This window comes from Hylobates moloch, unplaced genomic scaffold (genome assembly GCF_009828535.3).
Source record: "Hylobates moloch isolate HMO894 unplaced genomic scaffold, HMol_V3 SCAFFOLD_1, whole genome shotgun sequence".
In the NCBI taxonomy this organism is placed as follows: domain Eukaryota; kingdom Metazoa; phylum Chordata; class Mammalia; order Primates; family Hylobatidae; genus Hylobates; species Hylobates moloch.
The window spans coordinates 121,333,298-121,357,802 of record NW_026652276.1 but is presented as its reverse complement, the minus strand read 5'-3'; the positions used below and the strand labels follow the sequence as shown (position 1 = coordinate 121,357,802).

Sequence of the window (24,505 nt, the reverse complement as noted above, 5' to 3'; positions counted from 1 at the left end):
GTGCCACACACTATAAATGTGTTGTCTTGTGTGATGTTGTTGTGTCATGTGTGATAATGATGTCAGAATGGAATGTAGTGTGGCACATAGAAAAATATTGCCCTAGGCCGGGCGCGGTGGCTCACGCTTGTAATCCTAGCACTTTGGGAGGCCGAGGCGGGCGGATCACAAGGTCAGGAGATCGAGACCACGGTGAAACCCCGTCTCTACTAAAACTACAAAAAATTAGCCGGGCGTGGTGGCGGGCGCCTGTAGTCCCAGCTACCCGGAAAGGCTGAGGCAGGAGAATGGCGTGAACCCGGGAGGCGGAGCTTGCAGTGAGCCGAGATTGTGCCACTGCACTCCAGCCTGGGCGACAGAGCAAGACTCTGTCTCAAAAAAAAAAAAAAAAAAAAAAGAAAAATATTGCCTTGCTTTTGTTCTGAACAATTACACTTCTTATACATTCTCCTCAACATTTTTATTTTGGCAAGGATGTGAATTTGGGAGCTTATCATTGGTAGATAGAGATTCTCACTTCTAGTTTTTCACATTCTGTTTGACCAAGTTCCCTGTCAGTAGGAGCAGTGTTTTCGATTTATTTCTTTTTTCCGTTCTAGCCTTAAAATAACTATAGAAAATACTCCTCAATTAATTTGCTGATAAATGAACTTGAGAGTTCCTTGAAAAATAAATTTTTTCACAATTTTAAAAACATTTTTATTTTGCCTCATTCCCAAAAGCATTTCAGGCAAGTTCTACCATAGGAACATATATAGTATAAGAACATGTAGGACAAAACAGTAAGTGAGGAAGTGAAAGTGAAGATAAAATAAACATTGGAAAAGTAAGATAATGCAAGAAAGATGAGGTTGGAATCTACTCATGCCTGAAATTCTTGAAAGTTATTAGCTGTGGGCTATAAATTTGTTTCAGAGCATCACAGCAGCCAAATGGGTGGCAGAGGGGGCAGGCCAATGACCAAAATTTACCACATCCACAATGTGGAAAAAGAAAATCAAAAGTGTTATAAAGGCTGCTTTGTGCATAGTTGATTATCTTTCTGCAACATTTCTGGCAATGAGATGGGGGTTCAGTGTCCTGGGAACCTTCCTAAAACATCCCTCCCTGTAAGCTGTTGGCCTCATGACAAAGCCTACGTCAGGGAAAGCCTCATCAGATGTGAAAATGTCCAGAGCACTCGTTAAGAGGACACAGCCTCCAGGGATATTGTTTTCAGCAACAAAGTCCCTGTGCCTCATCCTAACCATGGATTAAAGTAGGGTCTGTCTGCATGTGCTGTCAATTTACAGCCTCCTGAGATAGGAAGGTGTCAGGTAGAGGCTGGCAAAGAAATAGCCATGGACAAAACCCAGTTTTATTTGTTTTTTATTTAGTTTTTTTTTCTTTTCTTCAGATAATGTTGACTGAGACTCAAAGCTTTATGCCTTGGAAGATGGCTCTAGTAATTTGAACCAAGATAAATTCAATGGTGTGTTAACAAATTTCTAACATGGTCATGAAAATTTTTTTTCTCAATGAAGTCCCATAAGATATCTAACTTTTAACCATATAACTTCAAGGTGAATCCTACAAACTATAGTGATTGCAGACTGTGCCCTGGGTAAATAACTAAGCTTGCTGCTTAATATGGATTTTAAGATAGAAACCAATTAAATATTGGAGTAAGTAATTTGAAGTCATTGGTCTTGAACTCACGACTGTGATCACTATGGCTTGAATATCTATGTTTCTTCCAAAATTTATGTTGAAACTTAATCCCCATTGTGGTGGTGTTAAGAGGTAGGGTCTTTTGGGGAGTGATTAAGTCATGAAGGTACCACCCACGTGAATAGGATTAGTGCTTTTAATAAAAAGCTCGAAGGAAGTAGTTTAGGCCCTTTTCACCCTTTGACCTTCTGCCACATGAAGACACAAGAAAGCTCTCATTAAACATGGAATGCTCATGCCTTGATCTTGGACTTCACAGCTTCCAGAACTGTGAGAAACACATTCCTGTTCTTTATAAGCTACCTAGTCTATGGCATTTTGTTATAGCAGCACAAATGGATTAAGACTGTGCTGGTGATTTGAAAGTGGCATATGACAATAAAATTTTGTTCTCGGTGTAGCAGTGAGCAAAGTCTTAGTCTGAATGGCAGGCCCAGTCTCAACAAAATCTGGGTCCTCAGGGAGGACCATTTCAGCTCTGGAATATGCAGTGGTGTGACCACAGGCTGCCTTCCTTCATTGTGCTGATCCGGCTTCCTAATCTATAAATGGATTTAGTAATACTCTTACGGAAAGGTCATTTCGAGGATAAAGTGTAATATATATTTAGTGTTCTTAGGATCCCTTCTGATGCATAACTATTACCATTATCCTGTTCTCCATGGTGGAATATGGGGCAATATATCCAGCTTTTTGAAAAGTAATATCAAATCATTAGGATTCAATATGAAAACAAGGTCACCTAAAAATTATAAATATTCTTTACTTATTTTTCTTTTAAGAGTTTATCCTAATTAAGTAATCAAGGAGAGGCAAATTGATTAAGCCATGGGATGTTTATGTTTATAATATTTAAAAAATTAGAGACAATCCAATTGTTTAGAAATAAGTATTCATTGAAAATATTATTCATTGGAATATTTTATCATCCATTAAATGTCATTAAAAAATAATATCTAAAGGCAAAGGAGCATATTTAAAATCTATTACTGGCCTAGTGCAGTGTTTCACGCCTGTAATCGCTTGAGCTCAGGAGATTGAGAAACAGCATCTACTTTATGTAGCTTGGGATTTATAAAGAACTCAAGTAGAAATAAGTTACAGTCTCCAGTGGTTTCTGACAGTGCTCTTGTCCATGTGAAAACCAGGTTAACACTGGTCAAAAATTAAATGATCATAGCTCAACTTCAACCTCACGAAAAATACTGTCCTTGGAAACATGGCCATAGACATTTTATTTTATATTTTGAGACAGAGTCTTGCTTCATCACCCAGGCTGGAGTGCAGTGGCACGAGCACAGCTGACTGCAGCCTCAACCTCCCAGGCTCAAGTGATCCTGCCACCTCAGCCTCCAGAGTAGCTGGGACTACAGGCATATGCCACCATGTCCAGCTAATTTTTTGATGTTCAGGCTGGTCTTGAACTCCTGGAGCCAAGCAATCTGCCCACCTCACCTGCCCAAAGTGCTGGGATTACAGGAATGAGCCACCATGTTGGGCTGGCTAGACATTTTTAAAAGGTCGAATTTGCTGTTGAGTATGCTGGTTAGTCTAAAATCGGAAGGTAGAAGGGAAGGATGCCTTTTAAAAATGTGATTAGTCTCAGATAATTTATTTATTTATTTGTTAATGTGTATATTTATTTATTTATTTATTTATTTATTTATTTATTTATTTATTTTTTTGAGACGGAGTCTTGCTCTGTCACCCAGGCTGGAGTGCAGTGGCGCGATCTCGGCTCACTGCAAGCTCCGCCTCCCGGGTTCACGCCATTCTCCTGCCTCAGCCTCTCCGAGTAGCTGGGACTACAGGCGCCCGCCACCACGCCCGGCTAATTTTTTTGTATTTTTAGTAGAGACGGGGTTTCACCGTGGTCTCGATCTCCTGACCTTGTGATCCGCCCGCCTCGGCCTCCCAAAGTGCTGGGATTACAAGCGTGAGCCACCGCGCCCGGCCCTGTGTATATTTATTAAACCTCCGTTTACGTGGGGACTCTTCTAGGCTCTAGACAAGCTCCTTGATCATTACATTTTTGTTAAAAGGGAAGAAGGCAAGAAGAGAGCTGGTAAAGAAATCAATGAGTGTCTAAGATAAAGCAGGGGTAAAAACTAGGATGCACCTACACCTGGATATTGTCACAGGTGGTTTGTGTGGTCACAGAAGCCAGTCTAACAAGGAGATATTTGAGCTAGCTGGAATTTCAGAAAGGAACCATCACTGCAAAGATCTGCAGCAGAAGACTGTGGGCAAAGGGGCACCCAATATTCAGGCACCAACAGAACCTGCCAGATAAACTTACGAGTGTATTAGTCAGGGTTCTCTAGAGAAATGGAACCAAGCCAATGTATATATATAGAGAGATTTATTTTGAGGAATTGGCTTAAATGATTGTAGGGGCTAAGTCTTAAGTTTTCAGGGCAGGCTGGCAGGCTGGAGAACCAGGGAAGAGTTGATGTTGCAGCTCAAGTCTGAAGGCTATTTGGAGACAAAATTTCTTCTTTCTTGGGGGATCTCATTCTTTATTCTTAAGACCTTAAAATCACTGTGAGACCAACCCACATTGTAGAGGGTAGTCTTCTGTACTTAGTCTATAGATTTAGATGTTAATCACATCTAAAAAATACCTTCACTGCAATATCTAGACTGGTGCTTGACCAAACATCTGGGTGCCATGGCCTAGCCAAACTGACACACAAAATTAACCATCACAACGAAGCTTAGGCACAAATTGGCAATAATTGGAGCCACCATTGACCATTCTGCATGCTCATTCTGCTTTTCTGGTGATGACCTAACTATCCAGCTTCAGCTTCCATGGGCTTGGTCTTAGTCTTTGATGTGAGGACCTTGTGGAGTAGGAGCTCTCTGTGGCTGACCCTCTCTGTGGGGTTTCCAGGTGGTTGTGCTTTTGTCTAAGACTGGGGTCTCATAGATTCTCAGCATATGCAAACTGAGTAGCACCTTTGAGATGGGAGTTATCCCGGGCAGCAACCTATGAGCCTCCAGGGAGGCTTCCTCACTGGACTGGAATGCTGTGGGCATCATACACGTGCCGTCTCCTCTCCCTTTAGGGACTTCACATGGCAAGACACATTGGAATGAGGCAGTTGCTGAAAGAACTGGGAAGTAGAAGATTTCAGAGGCCCTGAGCAAAAGGGTATGAAGTATGAATCTGATCAGTCAGGCCAAGGCCACTGACTGGGGTCACTGAAGTCACTATGGGTTAAAAGATCAGCATACTGGTGGAGACAGGTCAATATGTCTGTCCATCTTCCCACAGAGCCGCAGTGACCTGGTCATAGCCCCTGCTGAAACCACCTTTGCAAAAATGATAACTGAGGGAATTATGACAGTGAAAGAGACAAGACCTATCTGACTCCATCATGCTTCTAACCTTTAAGCTGTCCTTGTTCATTCCTGGGAGTAGGCCAAACTAACTTTGGGAAGGAATTCAGTTCTTGGTTTGACTCGGAAACAAAATTGATAACAGTCCTTTCCTGAAAAGACCCCCTTCTTGCCTGGGGACCAATCTGCCTTTTTAGGACTAACAAATTAGCTACAAGATTAGAAATTACAGTTTAGGGGTCATGCAGCCCCTGGCTCCAAGAGTCTGAACCTCCCCAAATTGTTACTGGGGATAACATCACTATTGTAAGACCTAAGATCAGTGCTTGAGATATTTTGCAGACCCTGCAATAGATGGATCAGCTGATACCACCCAGGCCAGTAATCTGACTCAACCAGTTCTGCCAGCCCACCCAGGAACAGAAGACAGCAAGAAAACCTCACTTTGACTCTTTATGATTCCATCTCCAACCTGACCAATCAGCACTTCCCACTTCGCAAGGTCCTACCTGCCAAACTATCTTTAAAAACTCTGATCCTCAAATGCTTGGGGTTACTAATTTGAGTAATAATAAAACTCCAGTCTCCCACACATCCAGCTCTGCGTGAATTAATCTTTCTCCATTGCAATTCCCCTGTCTTGATAAATTGGCTCTGTCAAGGCAACAGGCAAGGTGAACCCTTTGGGTGGTTATGCTGCCACCCTCCTCCCTCCAATCTTCTGAGTTTCTGAGTATAGAATGGACAAGGCTTATTCTGGAATGCTGGGGGTGGGGTGAATCAGAAAGGACATTCAGCGACTGGCCTCAGTCTAAGCCCACTTAGATCTAACTAGCTTCAGGACAAAGGAAAGTGCCATACTCCTGTCCAGTGTCAGGCAGTGTGAGGCAGAAGTTGATGATAAAGGTTTATTTGCCATTTTATTTGTGCTTGAGATTCTCTTGGGGAAATGTGGAGAATTTTTAGGACCTCATAGCTATAAAACTATTGTCTTAGTATGTTTTCTGCTGCTATAACAGAATACCACAGCCTGGGTAATTTATAAACAACAGAAGTTTGTTTGGCTCACAGTTCTGGAGGCTTGGAAATCTGAGAGCATGGCACTGGCATGTGATGAGGGTTCTACCATGGCAGAAGGGTGAAAGGGCACAGGAACATGTGAGACAGAGAGAGAAATGGGGCCAAACTCATCCTTTTATTAGGAGCCCACTCTTCAGTTGACTACCCCACTCCAATGATAATGGCATTAATTCAGAGCTCTTATGACCCAATCACTTTTTAAACGTCTTAGCTCTGAACACTGTTACAATGGCAATTAAATTTCAACATGAGGTTTGGTGGTCACATTCAAACCACAGAAACCACTTAATAGAATTCCATTTCCTACATTAATTTTATTAGATATTCTCATATAAAACAAAGATAACATATTGAAAGTTGAACTAGCCCTGTAGCATATTAAACTTTAAATGAGTGATATACAAAATGACTTAACAAAATATCACCTGATATTTATAAAGCCTTGAACCATATTCTGCAATTATGGAGTATAATTGTCTGGATTTCTGAGGAACATCTGTTTCTTTAAGCCACTGATGAGTTAAGAGTCCTGTTAAAGAAAAGACAAACTGATTAAAGAGTTTCTCTGGAAACATAAAATATTTTACATGTATTCGTAAGAATTTCCCTAAACATGTAGAATATGTATACTCTTAAGAATATCAGATCCTTGGGTAACATCATGGAAAATGGTGGAATAGTACACACAAAAAATCAGGCCTCCATATAAAAAAATATAGCTAGTAAAGATTGACAGAATCAACTTTTTTGGAACTCTGGAATCTAATCCAAAACTTACAGCAACCAGATAACTAAAGATGGGGGGGCTAGTTTCTAGAAACAGAGCATGTGGCATTTTTGTTTACCTGACTACTATCTTCCATTTCCTAACCTGGTGGTGGCAGCTATAGGGACAGCATTTCACATTCCTTTAATATAGACCTTGTTCTTCAAATACCATTGCAATGTTTTTTGACTCATCTAGTGGTTCCCTGAGGGGCTGGCACAGAAGCTGACCTGTGTTTATTCCACCCCCATAGCTTTCTAGGAAGTGGCAATATCTATTGAAAGACTTCAGACATACTGCCGAAGCCCAACTGGGACAAAAGACAGTAGATGATGGAAGTGGCAGACAGACCCAGAAGCCCATGAATAAAGAGGCAGTCTCTTGTTGAAAAAAGGGCTCAGAAGGACTGCTGCATCATATACTAGGAAACAGAGAATGTAATGCGCGTTTCTAGGACTGGACGCATGTTCATAAATGACCTCGAGAAGATACTGGGTTGCACCTCTGGTGGATCTGTAGATTGTGTATAAGCAGGAGATGAAGACTACGGCAGAGTTTTAGGTGGCCTGGCTTAGCCTTGAAGGAGTGTCCCAGCTTAGAGCCAAGCTGCAAAGACTGAGAGAGTAATCTCTCTGTCTCTGTCTCTGTTTCTTTTTTCTTTGAGACAGAGTCTCGCTCTGTCACCCAGGCTGGAGTGCAGTGGCGCAATCTCGGCTCACTGGAAGCTCCGCCTCCTGGGTTCACGCCATTCTCCTGCCTCAGCCTCTCTGAGTAGCTGAGACTACAGGCGCCCGCCACCATGCCCGGCTAATTTTTTGTATTTTTAGTAGAGACAGGGTTTCACCGTGGTCTCGATCCCCTGACCTCATGATCCGCCCGCCTCGGCCTCCCAAAGTGCTGGGATTACAAGCGTGAGCCACCACGCCCGGCCCCTGTCTCTGTTTCTGTCTTTCTGTCTCTCTCTGGATCCAGGAATTCAAGGAAATATGTGTGAAATCAGTGGCTAACCACTGAGATAGTGGAATAGTAAACATATGCGACAAGAAATACAGTCTTAAAAAATAGTTTTGGGAGGCTGAGGTGGGTGGATCATGAGGTCAAGAGATCAAGACCATTCTGGCCAACATGGTGAAACCCTGTCTCTACTAAAAGTACAAAAATTAGCTGGGCGTGGTGATGCTCACCTGTAGTCCCAGCTACTTGGGAGGCTGAGGCAGGAGAAATGCTTGAACCCGGGAGGCGGAGGTTGCAGTGAGCCGAGATCACGCCACTGCACTCCAGCCTGGCAACAGAGTGAGATTCCGTATCAAAAAAAAAAAAAGTTTGAAAATGTTACTAAACAAACAAGTGATTGCAGCGCTCAACATGCAACAGCAGGCAAACCCTGTGGAAGAGGGAAATCTGAATTCTAGAGTTATTACATTATAATATTAAAATGCTCAATTTACAAAATCACATGGCATACGATGAAACAGGAAAGTATGGCCCGTTCAAAAGGAGAAAATGGCAGAAACCATCCCTGAGGAATCTGACATTGGGATTATGAGACAAAAACTTTAAATCAGCTGTTCTACACATGTTCAAAAACTAAAGGAAACCATGGACAAAGAATTACAGGAAACCAGGAAGATTATGTATGTATAAAATGAGAATATTGATAAAAATAAATTATGAAAGAAACCAAATATAAACTCTGAAGCTGAAAGAGGAATAACTAAAATGAAGAACTTACTAGAAGGGCTCAACAGTTGATTTAAGCAGGCAGATGAAAGAATCAGTTAACTTAAAGATAGAGCTATTGAAATTACTGAGTCTGTGAACAGGAAGAAAAAAGTGAAGAAGTGAACAGAGCCCAAGAGACCTATCAGACACCACGAAGTGGATCAACATATGCATTGTGGCAGTGTCAGAAAGAGGAGAGAGAGAGAAAGGGGCAGAAAGAAATGAAGAAATAAATAAAACCTATGGGATACAGCAAAAGCAGTACTAAGAGGGAAGATTATAGTTCTAAGTGCCTATATTGAAAAAGAGGAAAAATATCCTGTAAATGGCGTAATGATGTACCTTAAAGAACTAGAAAAGCAAGAGCAAACCAAACCCAAGATGAGTAGAAGAAAAGAAACAATCAAGATCAGAGCAGAAATAAATAAAATTGAAATGAAGTAAACAATACAAAAGATCAATGGAACAAGGTTTTTAGAAAAATTAAATGAAACTGACAAACCCTTAGCCAGATTAACAAAAAAAGAGAAGATACAAATGAAATTAGAAATAATAAAGAACACATTAAAACTGGTACTGCACAAATTTAAAGTATCATTACTAGCTACTATGAACAACTGTATGCCAATAAATTGGAAAGTCTAGAAGAAATGGACAAATTACTAGACACATACAACCTACCAAGACTGAACCAGAAAGAAATTTGAAACCTGAACAGACCAATAAAAAGTAATGAGATTGAAGCCATAATAAAAAATCTCCCAGTAAAAAAAAGCCTGGGACCCCATGGCTTCACTGCTGAATTCTTTTTTTTTTTTTAACTGGTAATATAATTTATTCAAATGTGCCTTAATATAGGCACTGGGGCTTACCCATGGTGCTCTTGATATATAAGGGCCAGACATTCTGCCAGTTTTTCTTGAGCAATGACTGTCAAGAAGTTGACAGTCAGGTGAATGTTATACACAAGCTCATCGTCTGTCATCTTCACGTGACCAACAGCTACAGCCAGACATAACACCTTCTTCATTTGGAACTTGATTGTGGACTTCACCTCATCCACTTTGGCCACCATGTTTTCGTTGTGTGTGAGCAGGGAAGGGAACTTTCCTGCCTTATTTAGACCTGGGCTGAGGATTTGTGGAATCTGTTTTATCAGAGACTCTGAGGCCAAAAACGCATCATACTTCTTGGCCAGCTTCTTGACCAGTTTTTTATTCTTGTTGAGTTTTTTCAGTGCCTCAATGTCCATGTGGGGGATATCCACGGCCTTAGCCTCGTCACAGTGCTGCTGGTCCCCCAGGACACACACACAGAACTTGGGGCGGGGAGTGGACTTAAGCCTGACGGTGCCCAAGAAGCACTTGTCCTTCTGGGGGTCATAGTTCTTCAAGCTGATCTGCAACTCCACCGTCTCCAGGAACTTGCGGCGCTTGCGCTGGTTCCCGTGCAGGACTTCCCGCACTGCCTCGTACAGGGTGTCGTGAGAGACTTTGCTGCTCATGGCTTCTCCCGCCACGCTAACCGGAAAAGAGCTTCACTGCTGAATTCTATCACACATTTAAAGAAGAGCTAATGCCAACCTTATGCAAACTATTCTGAAAAAGAGAGGAGGAGGGAATACTTCTAAACTCATTCTACAAGGCCAGTATTACCCTGATATGAAAACCAGACAAAGACACATCAAAAAAAAAAAAAAAAGAAAGAAAGAAAAAAAGAAAACTACAGGCCAGTATCTCTGATGAATATTGATGCAAAAGCCCTTAACAAAATACCAGCAAACTGAATTCCATAATACATTAGAAAAATCATTCATCGTGACAGAGTGGGATTTATCCCTGGGATGCAAGGATGGTTCAACATATGCAAATCAATCAATGTGATACACCATATCAATAGAATGAAGGATAAAAACCATATAATGGTTTTCAATTGATGCTGAAAAGGCATTTGGATAAAATTCAACATCTCTCCATGATAAAAACCCTAAAAAAACTGGGTATAGAAAACCTCAATGTAATAAAAGCCATGAATGACAGACAGATCCACAGCTGGTATCACACTGAATGGGAACAAACTGAAAGCCTTTCCTCAAAGACCTGGAACACGACAAGGTTGCTCACTTTCACCACTGCTATTCAACATAGTACTGGAAGTCCTAGCTAGAGCGACCAGACAAGAGAAAGAAATAAAGGGCATCCAAACGGCAATGAAAGAAGTTAAATTATCCTTGCTTGCTGATGATATGATCTTATATTAGGAATAAAACCTAAAGACTCCACAAACAAAACTATTAGAACTGATAAACAAATTCAGCAGTGTTGCAGGATACAAAGTCAATGTACAAAAATCAGTAGCATTTCTATATACCAACAGTGAACAATCTGAAAAATTAATAATCTCATTTACAATAGCCACAAATAAAATCAAATACCTAGGACTTAACCAAAGAAGTGAAAGATCTCTACAACGAAAACTATAAAACACTGATGAAAGAAACTGAAGGGGAAACAAAAAGTAGACAGCTCATGTTCATGAATTAGAAGATCAATATTGCTAAATGTCTATACTACCCAAAGCAATCTACATATTCAGTGCAATCCCTATCAAAATACCAATGACATTCTTCACAGAAATAGAAAAAAAAACCCTAAAATGTATATGGAACCACAAAAGACCCCAAATAGTCAAAGCTATTCTGAGCAAAAAGAAGAAAATTGGAGGAATCACATTACCTGACTTCAAATTATACTACAGAGCTTAGTAACCAAAACAGCAGGGTACTGGCATAAAAAGAGAGAGATAAGCTGATGAAACAGAATAGAGAACCCCTACAGAGAACTCATTTTCAACAAATGTGCCAAGAACATATGCTGGGGAAATCATGGTCTCTTCAATAAAAGGTGCTGGGGAAACTAGACATTCATATGCAGAAGAATGAAACTAGACCCCTATCTCCTGCCATATACAAAAATCAAATAAAAATGGATTAAAGGCTTAAAACTAAGGCTTTAGATTATGAAACAACTATAAGAAAACATTGGGGGACAATCTCCAGGTCATTGGTCTGGGCAAAAATTTCTTGAGCAGTACCCCACAAGCACAGGCAACAAAAGCAAAAATGGACAAATGGGATCACAGCTAAAAAGCTTCTGACAGCAAAGGATACAATCACCAAAGTGAAGAGACAACCCACAGAATGGGAGAAAATATTTACAAACTACCCATCTGACAAGGGATTAATAAGAAGAATATATAAGGAGCTCAAACAACTCTATAGGGAAAAAAAACCCACCTAAATAATCTGATTAAAAAACGGGCCAAAGATTCAAATAAACATCTCTCAAAAGAAGACACACAAATGGCAAACAGGCATATGAAAAGGTGCCAGTCTCATTGATTGTCAGCGAAATGAAAATCAACACTACAATGAGATGTTATCTCACTTAAGTTAAAATGGCTTATACCCAAAATACAGGCAATAACAAATGCTGGAGAGGATGTGGAGAGAAAAGAACCCTCATACACTGTTGGTGGAAATGTAAGTTAGTACAACCACTCTGCAGAATAGTTTGGAGAATCTTCAAAAAATGATAAACAGAGCTAATATATGATCCAGCAGTCCTACTGTTGGGCATACACCCAAAATAAAGGACATCAGTATATCAAAGAGATATCTGCACTCCCATTTGTTGCAGCATTGTTCACAATAGCTGAGATTTGGAAGCAACCTAAATGTCCATCAGCAGATAAATGGATAAAGAAAATGTACATATTCACAATGGTGTACTATTCAGCCATAAAAAAGAATGAGATAATGTCATTTGCAACAACATGGATGGAATTGGAGATCATTATGTTCAGTGAAATAAGCCATTCATAGAAAGACAAATATGTGTTCTCACTTATTTGTGGGAGCTAAAAATTAAAACAATTAAACTAATGAACATAGAGAGTAAAATGATGATTACCAGAAGCTGGTGAGGGTAGGGTCAAAGACGGAGGAGGTGAGGATGGTTAATAGGTACAAAAAATAGAAAGAATAAATAAGACCTACTATTTGACAACACAATGGATGACTACAGTAAAAAATTACTTAATTGAACATTTTAAAATAACTAAAAGATTGTATTTGGATTTTTTGCAAAGCAAAGGATACATGCTTGAGGGGATGGATACCCCATCCTTCATGATATGATTATTTCACATTGCATGCCTGTATCAAAACATCTCATGTACCCCATAAGTATATATACTATGCACCCACAAAAAATTTTTAAATTTTAAATAAGAAAAAGAATATTTAAAGAAATAATGGCTGAAAAAGTTCCAAAATTGATAAGAAGCTGTGAATCTACACATCCAAGAAGCTCAACAAACTTCAAGTAAGACAAACTTAAAAAGACTCATGCTGAAACCTATTATAATCAAACTGTTGAAAGACAAAAACACAGAGATAATCTTGAAAGTAGAAAGAGAGCAATGCCTTGTTATATAGAAGGAAGTCTTTGTTGGATTATCACCTGATTTTTTCTTCAGAAACTATGGAGGCCGGAAGACAGTGGGATGACATATTTAAAGTGCTGAAAGAAAAAAAATTCTATATATGAGAAAACTATTCTCCCAACTGAAGAAAATGTTAACATATTCTAAGATAGGCCGGGCGCGGTGGCTCATGCTTGTAATCCCAGCACTTTGGGAGGCCAAGGTGGGCGGATCGCGAGGTCAGGAGATCGAGACCACGGTGAAACCCCGTCTCTACTAAAAATACAAAAAATTAGCCGGGCGTGGTGGCGGGCGCCTGTAGTCCCAGCTACTCGGAGAAGCTGAGGCAGGAGAATGGCGTGAACCTGGGAGGCGGAGCTTGCAGTGAGCCGAGATCGCGCCACTGCACTCCAGCCTGGGTGAAAGAGCGAGACTCCGTCTCAAAAAATAAATAAATAAAAAATAAAATAAATAAAAAAATAAAAAAAAAAATTCTAAGATAAAGAAAAGCTCATGGTGTCTCTATGACTAGACCAGCCCTTCAGGAAGTGCTAAAGGGATTCCTTCAGGCTGCAGTGAAAGGACATTAGAGAGTAACTCAATGCCGCATGAAGCAATCAAAATCTCCAGTAAAGGTAACAGAGAGGTAAATATGAAACCAGTATTATTGTTTTGGGTTTGTAACTCCTTCTTTTATTTCTTTCATAATTTAAAAGAAAAATTTATAAAGCATAATTGTAAATCTATGTTTATGGGTACCCAGTGTGTAAAGATGTAATTTTTGACAACACAGACAGGAGTAAATTCCAGTGAATACAGATCATAAGGAGGAAAAAAAAGAGGAACAGAGCTGAATAGGAGCAGAGTATTTGTATTCTATTAAAGTTCATTTGGTATAAATTTAAACTATATTGTTATAAATGTAGGGTCTTAGTTGAAGTCCCCATGGTAACCACTAAGAAAATATCTAAAAACCATATACGAAATGAAACAGAACAGAATCAAAACAGTGCACTACAACAAAGCAATTAAACACAAAAGAAGGCAGTAAAGAAGGAAATGAAGAACAAAAATGGTATAAGATATAGATTTTCTAAAAAATAGAAAAGTGGCAGAAGTAAGTCATTCCTTATTAGTAATTAATGTAAATGAAAATGGATTAAACTTTCCAATCAAAAGTCAGAGGCTGGCAGAATGAATTTAAAAACATGATTCAACTATATGCTGCTTACAAGAGATTTACTTTAGAATCAAAACTGAAATTTATAAAACATGGCTGAAAGAAATTAAAGAAGACCTAAATAAATGGAAGGACAACTTGTGCTCATGAATTGGAAGATTTACTATTGCTAAGATGGCAACACTACCTAAAGCTGTCCACAGATTCAAAGTAATCTTTATCAAAATCCCAACAGCATGATACTGGATAATGATAGACATATAGACTAATGGGCTAGAATATCCAGAAATAAACCCATTCAACTATAGCCAATTCAGTTTTTGGAAAGGAGGACAAGACATTCAAAGATTCCTATAGGGAAAGAGCAATATTTTTAGCAAATGGTCCTGGGACAACAGGCTTTCCACATGCCAAAAAATGAAGTTGGATCCCTTGCATCATATACAAAAATGAACTCAAAATGGGTCAATTACCTAAATATTATAAGAGCTAAAACCACAAAACTCTTTAAAAAAGATTTGGCAATGGATTCTTCGATATGACACCCTCAAAATTACAAACGTTTGTGTATCAAAGAAACTGAAAGACAACCTAGAATGAAAGAAATATTTTCAAGTGATATATCTGAGAAGGGTTTGGTATCTAGAATATATAAAAAAACTCTTCCAACTCAACAACAAAAGGACAAACAACCTAATCAAAAATGAGCAAAAGATTTTAATGGACATGTCTCCAAGGAACACATACAAATGGTCAATAAGCATATAAAATGATGCTTGACATCATTAGTCATTAGAGAAATCAGACCATGATGAAACATGACTTTTCATCCATCAGGTGGCTGTAATGAAAAAAAAAGGAAAAAAATGATAGTAGAAATGTAGAGAAATTGGACTTCTTGTTTTAATCCATTTGTGTTGCTGTAAAGGAATATCTGAGGTTGGGCAATTTATAAAGAAAAGAGGTTTATTTGGCTCACAGTTCTATAGGCTGTACAAGAAGCATGGCACCAGCATCTACAGCTGGTGAGGGTCTCTGGCTGCTTCCACTCATAGTGGAAGGCAAAGAGGAGCCAGCATGTGCAGAAATCACATGGTGAGAGAGGAAGCAAGAGAGAGCTGGGAGAAGTCAGGTTCTTTTTTAACAATTAGCTCCCACAGGAACTAATAGAGTGACAACTCATTACTGTAAGGATGGAACCAAGTGATTCATGAGGAATCTGCCCTCATGACCCAAATGCCTTCCATTAGGCCCCCACCTGCAACATTGAGGGTCAAATTTCAACATGAGGTTTGGGAGGACAGATATCCAAACTATAGCAGTCCCCCTACACTGCTTGTGGGAATGGAAAATAGCGCAGCCATTGAGGAAAACAGTCTGGTGGTTCCTCCCCAGAAATCTCATTCCTAGGTATATACTTGAAATAATTGAGAACGGTGTTCAAATAAGCACACATACACACTTATGCACAGCATCACTATTCACAATAGCCAAAAGATAAAAGCACTCTAAATGTCCACGAATAAATGGATAAACAAAATGAGGTATATACATACAATGAAATATTATTTAGCTACAAAAAGGAATGAGGAACTGACACATGCTAGGATATGGATGAACCTTAAAAACATTATGCTAAGTGAAAGAAGGCAGATAAGAAAGATCACATGCTGTATGATCTTTTTTATAACAATAACTGGGTTGAAACTTTGATTTAATGGGAGATCCATGCCTTAAGTTGTCAATATATTAAAGAACAATTTTCCAGTGTGCTGAGGGTGGTGGATTGTGATATTTCCCGATATGAAACTACAAACTGCACATTCTGCAGTAATTTATTTGGGAACTGTGTGATGAGCAAGAGTCTCTGGTTGTCAAAACCTCCCAAGTGGAGTCACCTAAATTTAGAAAAGGTAAAACGTGTGTTTGCGATAAATATATTAGAAATCCTTAACTTTAAAGCAACATCTATGACTAAAACATTTGCAAAAAGCAAACCACAATTCTAAAAGAAAAAGGTCCTTTCTAAATTTTCTATTAAAAAGCCAATATTACCTTTACAATCAGAAATAAAAAACAAGCGAAAAAGCTTTGAGAATGTGCAGGTCACCTCCAGCACTTTCCATGGCATTTATTTACAAATATGAGTCATTCCGTTGAGCTCTCTCTCACCAGGCAGACATATCCTGTGAAATGGTTTTAAGGATCATTACTTAGGAAGACTTACCTACAAGAAGAAAAGTCAGTGTAAGCATTGTACTTAGAATAATCTTCCATGATCGAGTTACCCTAAAAGAATAAAAGCAATGATTAGAAAAAGAATTTAACAACATCATGCATTTAACTTGGACTTTAGCCACTACACTCAAGTCAACAAACTTACTTATTTTCATTCTTGCTTAATCTAGGTTGAGTCTGTGAATTACTTTAATTTCCAATCCACTATTTTTTAAATTGAGAGAAGATCGTTTTAGTGATGATACACACTCACCAGCATGTATGAGTGCACATACATATAGTCATGCCTGTTACTTTCACATATGCAATGCTTATGCTAGTATATGTCTATTTATATTCTTAAAATACTTATAAGAAAAAAACAAAGGCAGTTTTCTGGAGGTCTCAAATGTAGAACCAGCTATGAAAAAAGAAAAATCAGGTTCTGATTTTATGGAAATTCTGTACTAAGCTAAAGAACTATGACAGTTACAAATATCTGATAAAATTCTTTAAAGTCATATGACCTTTTTACCTACTCTGTGTTGAAGTACAGTATGCTATACAAATATGATTTGTGGTTTTTTCTGTATAATTGTACAGCCCAGTGATGCCTCACAGAATGAACACATCCATGAAACCTCACCCAGGACTGGAAATTGAGCATACTCAGTTCTGTGGGCTGAATTGCACCCCACCCCCCAACACACACACACACACACACACACACACACACACACACACACACACAACACACACACACACACACACACACACACACACACACACACACACACATTCATTTGTTGAAGACCTACCCTCATTGTTACTGTATTTAGAGATAGAGTTTTTAATTGCTAATTAAGGGTAAAAGAGGTTATGAATGGGACTCTAAACTAGCAGGATTGTTGCCCTTAGAAGAGGTGGAAGAGAGACCAGAACTTTTTCTCTCTTTGTGCGGTCAGAAGAAAGGTCACACAGGGACACAGTGAGAAGGCAATCCAGGAAGAGAGCCCTCACTAGAGACCAAATCAGCTAGAACCGTGGACTTCCCAGCCTCCAAAACTGTAAGAAAATAAATTTCTGTTGTTTCAGCCACCCAGTCTGTGGTATTTATTATTGCAGCCCGAGCAGATGAATATACCAAGTCCATCAGAAGCCCATCTTATGCCCTCATCAACTCTATACCTCCCACCTCTGAAGGGACCTGCTCTCCTGAGCTCTATCCCCATTAAGTAGGTTTGTCTGGGTTTGAACCATCTATAAATGGACCCATGCAGGTATGGGCTCTAGCTGTCTGCCTCCTGTTCCCAGTCTTAAGTCTGTGAGAGTCAACTGTGCTGTTGTGTATAGTTGTGGTTCATTTATTCTTACAACTGTATAGTATTTCATTGTGTGAATATATCCTGTGGATATCCATCCTAACACTGATGGGTGTTGGGGCTATGATAAACAATGCAGTTATAAATATTACTACAAGCAATGCAGCTATGAACATTCTTGTACATGGTTTCCGATGAAGACAAGTATGTATTTCATTTAAGTATATTTTCAATAGCGACATTGCTGGGTCATAGGATACATGCATAATCTGTTGCAGTAGATTTTGCTCAGGTTTACAAAGTGGTTGTAATGACAACTTTTTCACATCTAACCTTTTAAAACGCCCTAAAGGGTGGATGGGGAGGGAAGCTAAAATGATCACATTTAATCTAATGTGAAGGCTATAAACTTCTGGATAAAGTATTACAAGTTGGCAAACTAAAAATTTCTACTTAAAGCATAAGAAAAATCACATTAAGATGGACCATTCGTTAACTGTATTCACTAGAGTGGGCCACCTAATTCTCCCAGTACAGAATCTTTAAGTAGCTTATCTCCCCTACATAAAGCAGTCATGCCTATTAGCTATCCAAGAGTGTGACAGTGTGGAAAGCAACTAAGAAAATAACTTTCTTAACTCTCTTCCCTCCAGGGAAGTGTATTCTGGAACCTCTTCCTTTTAACTATTATTGGAGATGTGGAGAGTAGTAGGGGGTCCGCTGTATAAAAAAAGTTGTTCATAGGTCAGTTATGGTCTACAAGAGCTCTTTTGGTGGGCTGCATTAAGTGAAAATTATCACATTACCATATTTACCAAAGATTAACTCCAGTGTTTTTTTTTTTTGTTTTCCACTAGAAAACTGGCTGCCAGGCTCTGCATTGGAAAATTCCTTCGGTGCCTTCGCCCAGCCAGTGGGATTCTGCCATTTGGGGCAAGCATATTTTGTTATTACTGTGATTTTGAAATGCTGCTCTACTTGTACTAATAACTTTGTAGCATTCCTTTTATTTTTATTGACAGTTTTGTTCTGTGCAAGCGCTTCATTGTTACCAATAGGAAGATTATTTCATTACTTGTAGTTTTTGTTTTCCCAGCAGGCAGCACATGGGCAGGGAGTTTGTAAATAGGTTTAGGGTCTTTGGATTCCCTGCTATAATAATCCCCACATATGTTGTCACTAGAGGAAACAGGGTGATTCATTCAAAATGTGCATCCCCTACCAGAGTCTTTAGTCAATTATCACCCAAGAATGTAATAAATGCCACTCTGTGCCCAGAGTCCTGAGCCCAGTGCTAAGCTCTGCATACCACCAAGACTATACAAGCTAGCCCAATGACAAAAAAAAAAAGTGAATTATCTGGAAGCTTTTAAGTTCCTGCTGCTGTGGCTCATTCTTTTAAAGAGGGTGGCTCTCCTTTCTTAATCCTTCTCCCCAGTCTGCTGTTATTAATCCAGATACCATTGACATAGAAGTATTGTGATCAAGTGTAAGACTATGATCAAGAGAAACCTTCAAAGGAAACTGTTGAAAATGATTTTCTCTATAAAGGGTGAAAACACTGTCTGTCGGGTAACAGGTGAACAGGACACAAGTGACAGATGTAACACATAAAACCTACAATTTCAGGCACACCGTTCTGCCATGTTTACCTACCCATTCGCACCAGGGTTTTCGTCCTCTGATAACAAAGCATTGCCACTGGCGCTACCGCTGGCGTCTTCAGAGCAACGTCTAAAAAACATGGCAGCCCTTCTTGCCTTTGTTTTTCCACTCATGATCCCCTACCAAAGAACAAACAGCTGGTAGGATGAAGAGCAACATTTGTCCTCATTCCTATTTTATGAAAAACAGGAAGCTATACATACAGCTTTTAAATTTGTTTTGTTTAATGTCTTCTTTCTCCACGGGTGTTTCTTCTTGAAAAGGGAATTTTCAAAAGCTTCTGAGTCTTCTGTTGCATCATCCTCCTGACACCTCATAATGCATATGGTCACCACGCCCAGCCAGGGCATGGACACGCATCCACCTCTCTGCTTCAAGGGCCTAATTGTACCATATGTCAAACCCACTGAATAATACAAAGGCCCCCCCATGTACCTACCGCTTTTCTATAGCAAATCTGGATGTTTTGCTGTGTTTGCTTCAGTGCTTTTCTAATAAAGAAAATTTCAGAAATATAATAGGAGACCCCCGAGTATCCCTGAATCTCAGCCCTCTCTCTTATTTTCCAAAGATAACTACAACCTGAAAATTGATATACTCTATTCTCATTATTTTTGATACTTTACTGTGTAAATCTGTATCTATAAATAATACTGTTTTCATGCCTACAACATAAACTAAATGTTATGCCATTCTAGGTTTTCTTACAACATTATTTATCTCGAGACATTAACTCCACTCATTTTAATTGCTCTACGGTATTTCATTATATATGCATCACAATTCATTTACCCATCCTTCTATAAATGTATACTTAGGTTGTTTTCAGCTTTTTTGGCAAGGAATAATACTCATTGCATGTTGCTATATGCACATCACAAGGTTTTTCTAAACATACACCTAGAAACGGAATAGTTAGGTGGAAGGATGAGCTGGTTTATTTGGGGCATAAATTCTACGATGACAGTAATTTCACTCTCAGCACTTTGGAGATACTACTCCATGGCCTTGTGGATTGATTGTTGCTGATGAGAATTCTGTCTGATCTTCATTTTTCTTTTTTTTTTTTGGCAATTTCTCAGGTAGTTTTTAAGATTTTCTGTTTATCCATATTTTCCATTTGTATTTTAGTGTATCCAGGTTTGATACTAGTTTTTGTTTTTCCTCACTTATAACTCAGAGAGTCTTTTCAGTTTGGGTACTTGTGTGTTTTTTCAGTTCTGGACTACTTTTCAGCCATCAGGCCTTCAAATATTGCTTCTCCGCCACTGCCTCAATTTTCTTAGAATGGTCCACCTATTGACACTTGTGTCTCCCTTTTGCTTTTCACGTAGTTCTACTGCTCCTTCATATTTGTTTTTGCTTTTTTCTCTTTTTACTTATGCTGATTTCTGGGTGAATTTGTAAGTGTTATTTTTCAATTTACTATTTATTTTCTGAAAGCTTAGATTTATCCCAAGAAACCCTCAAGTTTCTACTTTTTTATCTACTGGTCCAAAATTCGAAAGTTACAAAATGGTACACTGCAAATATGGCCTTTCCACCCGGCATCTGCCTTCTAGCTATTGGTTCCCCTCTCTCCTAGCATCTATGCTACCATTTATAGTATTTCCTTTCAAAGATGTGATACACATGCACAGTATGTGACATTGTATTATATATGTAATATTTTATATGTATATTTATCTCTCCACATTCCTAATGGTAGCTTACTATAAACTGTGCTCTGCATCTTGCTTCTTTGCCTTAAACATGCATCTTGGAAGTTTTTTTTTATTGTTTGAGATAATCTTCCTCATTCATTTATGATTGAATAGTGTTTCATTGGGTGAATGGGCCATAGGCTGTTTAGCCTGTCTCATATTGATGGGCAGTTTGATATTTAAAATAATGTGCAATAGTAATCTTGTATTTAAGTTATTATCCATATGTGTGAATATACCTTTAAGGATATATACCCAGAGGAGGAACTTCTGGGTCAAAGTCTATGTGTATTTTTCAAGAATAAACCCGCACATATACAGCCAACTAAACATTGATAAGTTTGTCAGGTGTACACAATAAGGAAAGGACACTGTAGTCTCTTCAATGAATGGTGCTGGGAAAAGTAGATATTCACATGCGAAAGAATTAAATTGGACAGTTATCTTATACCATACCCAAATATTACCTTGAAATAGATAAAAGAATTAAACATAAGACCTCTAACCATAAAATTCCTAGAAGAAAACAAGGAAAAATCTCCTTGACATTGGTCTTGACAATGACTTTTTAAATATGACATCAAAAGCACATGCAAAAATAAATAAGTGGAACCACATCAAACCAAAAACCAAAAAGCTTTTGCACAGCAAGGGAACTTAATAGCAAGAAAACAAATAACTGAATTTAAAAGTTGGAAAAGGTCCTAAATAGACATTTTTTTCCAAAGAAGACATACACATTGCCAACAGGCATATGAAAAGATACTCAACATCATTAATCATCAGGGATATGTAAATCAAAACAACAATGAGATATCACCTCACAACTGTTAGGATGGCTATTATAAAAAAGATAAACAGCTAGTGTTGCACAAAGTGGTACACGCCTGTAATCCCAGCTACTTGGGAGGCTGAGGCAGGAGGACTGCTTGAGCCCAGGAGTTTGAGACCAGCCTGGGCAACATAGCCAGACCCCATATTTAAAAAAAAATTGTTAATCTTAAAACAAACAAACAAAAATACATAAAGATAAGTGTAGGCAAGAATGCGGAGAAAATGTAACCATTGTATACTGTTGGTGGGATGTAAATTGGTATACTCATTATGAAAAACAGTATGGAAGTGCCTTAAAAAATTAAAAATAGAACTACCATATGATTCAGCAATCCCACTTCTGGGTATATATATCCAAAGGAAATAAAATCAGTGTGTTGAAGAGATATTTGCACTTCCATGTTCATTGTATCACTATTTACAAGCCACAATATAAAAACAACCCAAATGTTTATTGATGGATGAATGAATGTGATTTACGCATACACACACACACACACACACACACACACAGTGGGTGGGTGGTGGTGGGGTGGGAGAGAGAGAAAGAGAATGGAATATTATTCAGCCATAAAAAGTAGGAAATTGTGTCATTTGTGTCCACATGAATAAGCATGGAGGACATTATGCTAAGTGAAATAAACCAGATACAGATAGGTGAATACTGTGTGATCTAATTTATATGTGGAGCCTAAAAAGTCAAATTTGTAGAAGCAAAGAGTAGAATGGGAGTTGCCAGTGGCTGATGGGCAGAGGGAGTGGGAATGGGGAGATGTTGGTCAAAAGGTGCAGAGTTTCAGTTACAAGAGGAATACATTCCGGGGATCTAATGTACAGCATGCTGACTACAGTTAGCAATATTGTATTGTATACTTGAAATCTGTTGAGAGAGTAGATCTCAAGTGTTCTTACCCCACATACCCATACACAAAGGTAACTGAGATGATGAATATGTCAATTAGCTTGATTGTAGTAATTACTTCACAATATACATGTGTATAAAACTAACATGGTGGCCGGGCGCGGTGGCTCACGCTTGTAATCCCAGCACTTTGGGAGGCCGAGGCGGGCGGATCACGAGGTCAGGGGATCGAGACCACAGTGAAACCCTGTCTCTACTAAAAATACAAAAAATTAGCCGGGCGTGGTGGCGGGCGCCTGTAGTCCCAGCTACTCGGAGAGGCTGAGGCAGGAGAATGGCGTGAACCCGGGAGGTGGAGCTTGCAATGAGCCGAGATTGCGCCACTGCACTCCAGCCTGGGTGACAGAGCGAGACTCCGTCTTAAGAAAAAAAAAAAAAAAAACAACAACAACAACAAAAAAACTAACATGTACAACTGAAACATAGAAATTTTGTTTGCTGGCCGGGTGTGGTGGCTCATGCTTGTAATCCCAGCACTTTGGGAGGCCAAGGCGGGCGGATCACGAGGTCAGGAGATCGAGATCACGGTGAAACCCCGTCTCTACTAAAAATACAAAAAATTAGCCGGGCGTGGTGGCAGGCGCCTGTAGTCCCAGCTACTCGGAGAGGCTGAGGCAGGAGAATGGCGTGAACCCGGGAGGTGGAGCTTGCAGTGAGCCGAGATCGCGCCACTGCACTCCAGCCTGGGTGACAAAGCGAGACTCCGTCTCAAAAAAAAAAAAAAAAAAAAGAAGAAGTTTTGTTTGTTAATTATATCTCAATAAAGTTGGAAAAAATCCAAAATCTGTCATTAAAAATTTCAACCAAAGAAAAAGGTCATTATTTTAACATGCAGAGCACTGCAGAGTCAAAGAAATCCAGTCTCTCTCCTGTGTGAAGAGAAGATGATCTTGTTTCTCCAATGAGGCTGAGAACCCAAACTGCTATATAACATTGAAATACATAAATATATATCAAAAAAGAAAAACTTATCTTTAAGTTACTCAGATTATCAGAAAAAAGCACAAAATGTAAAAGCCCTTCCAGTTGGTGGAACCCTGGTGAGAGTATGTTGTATGTTCTAGAAGGAAAGACTGAGCCCACAGAGGTGAAGGTTGGAGAGGGGAATTACCCAAGGGCTTTCAGCTGCTTGAGACTGGAACAGACAGTAACAAGGGAGGGCAAAAGTGGAAAGATGGAAAAGCATAAACGGAAGATGTGTACAGTAACTGTGGTTCCCAGCCAGAGCGGCATGAAGAGGACTGAGGCCTGACTCTCGCCCTGCGCCCACGTCCCCACGCCCCCACGCCCCCACACCCCTGCAACAGTAAGGCCCTGCTCCCACACCCGCTGCGTCCCGCCCGGTTCCCCGGGGTATCGCTGCGCTGCCCTGCCCTGGTCCTGCTCTGGGCTCCGAGCAGTTAACAGGCGGCGCCCGCGCTCCGCTTCCGGCCCTGATTGGCCCACCGCTGCCCCTCAGGCTTCCCCTATTGGCTGCCAGTGCTCCCGCCGCCCTCGCCGGTTGGCCGTTCAGCCGTTGCCCTGGCGACGCCGATGTTGTGGTTCCGCGGCGCG

At 39.6% G+C, this 24,505-nt stretch overlaps 2 protein-coding genes across 3 annotated transcripts in view; both read right to left on the bottom strand.

Annotated features, from left to right (window-relative positions):
* Nucleotides 1-19,743, bottom strand: part of SUN3 (Sad1 and UNC84 domain containing 3) — a 67,727-nt gene extending 47,984 nt beyond the window's left edge. The window contains exons 1-4 of one of the 2 annotated variants that reach the window (XM_058444951.1): nt 19,696-19,743; nt 19,484-19,611; nt 16,516-16,577; nt 6,561-6,664 (exon numbers count right to left, since the gene is read on the bottom strand). In XM_058444951.1, the coding sequence (XP_058300934.1) occupies nt 6,561-6,664; nt 16,516-16,577; nt 19,484-19,605 (288 nt within the window). In that variant the 5' untranslated portion in view covers nt 19,606-19,611; nt 19,696-19,743. Of the gene's footprint in view, nt 1-6,560; nt 6,665-16,515; nt 16,578-19,483 lie in introns of both variants that reach the window. The other variant, XM_058444956.1, reaches the window with a different exon arrangement.
* LOC116812462 (large ribosomal subunit protein uL1-like) lies at nt 9,492-10,127 on the bottom strand. Its single transcript, XM_032758136.2, has one exon. It carries the CDS (start codon nt 10,125-10,127, stop codon nt 9,492-9,494), a length of 636 nt encoding a protein of 211 aa, XP_032614027.1.
* Nucleotides 19,744-24,505: the final 4,762 nt, after the last annotated feature.

Bases quoted from the DNA above. Each gene is read 5' to 3' on its own strand.
- LOC116812462 (XM_032758136.2), bottom strand. From the start codon at position 10,127: ATGAGCAGCAAAGTCTCTCACGACACCCTGTACGAGGCAGTGCGGGAA.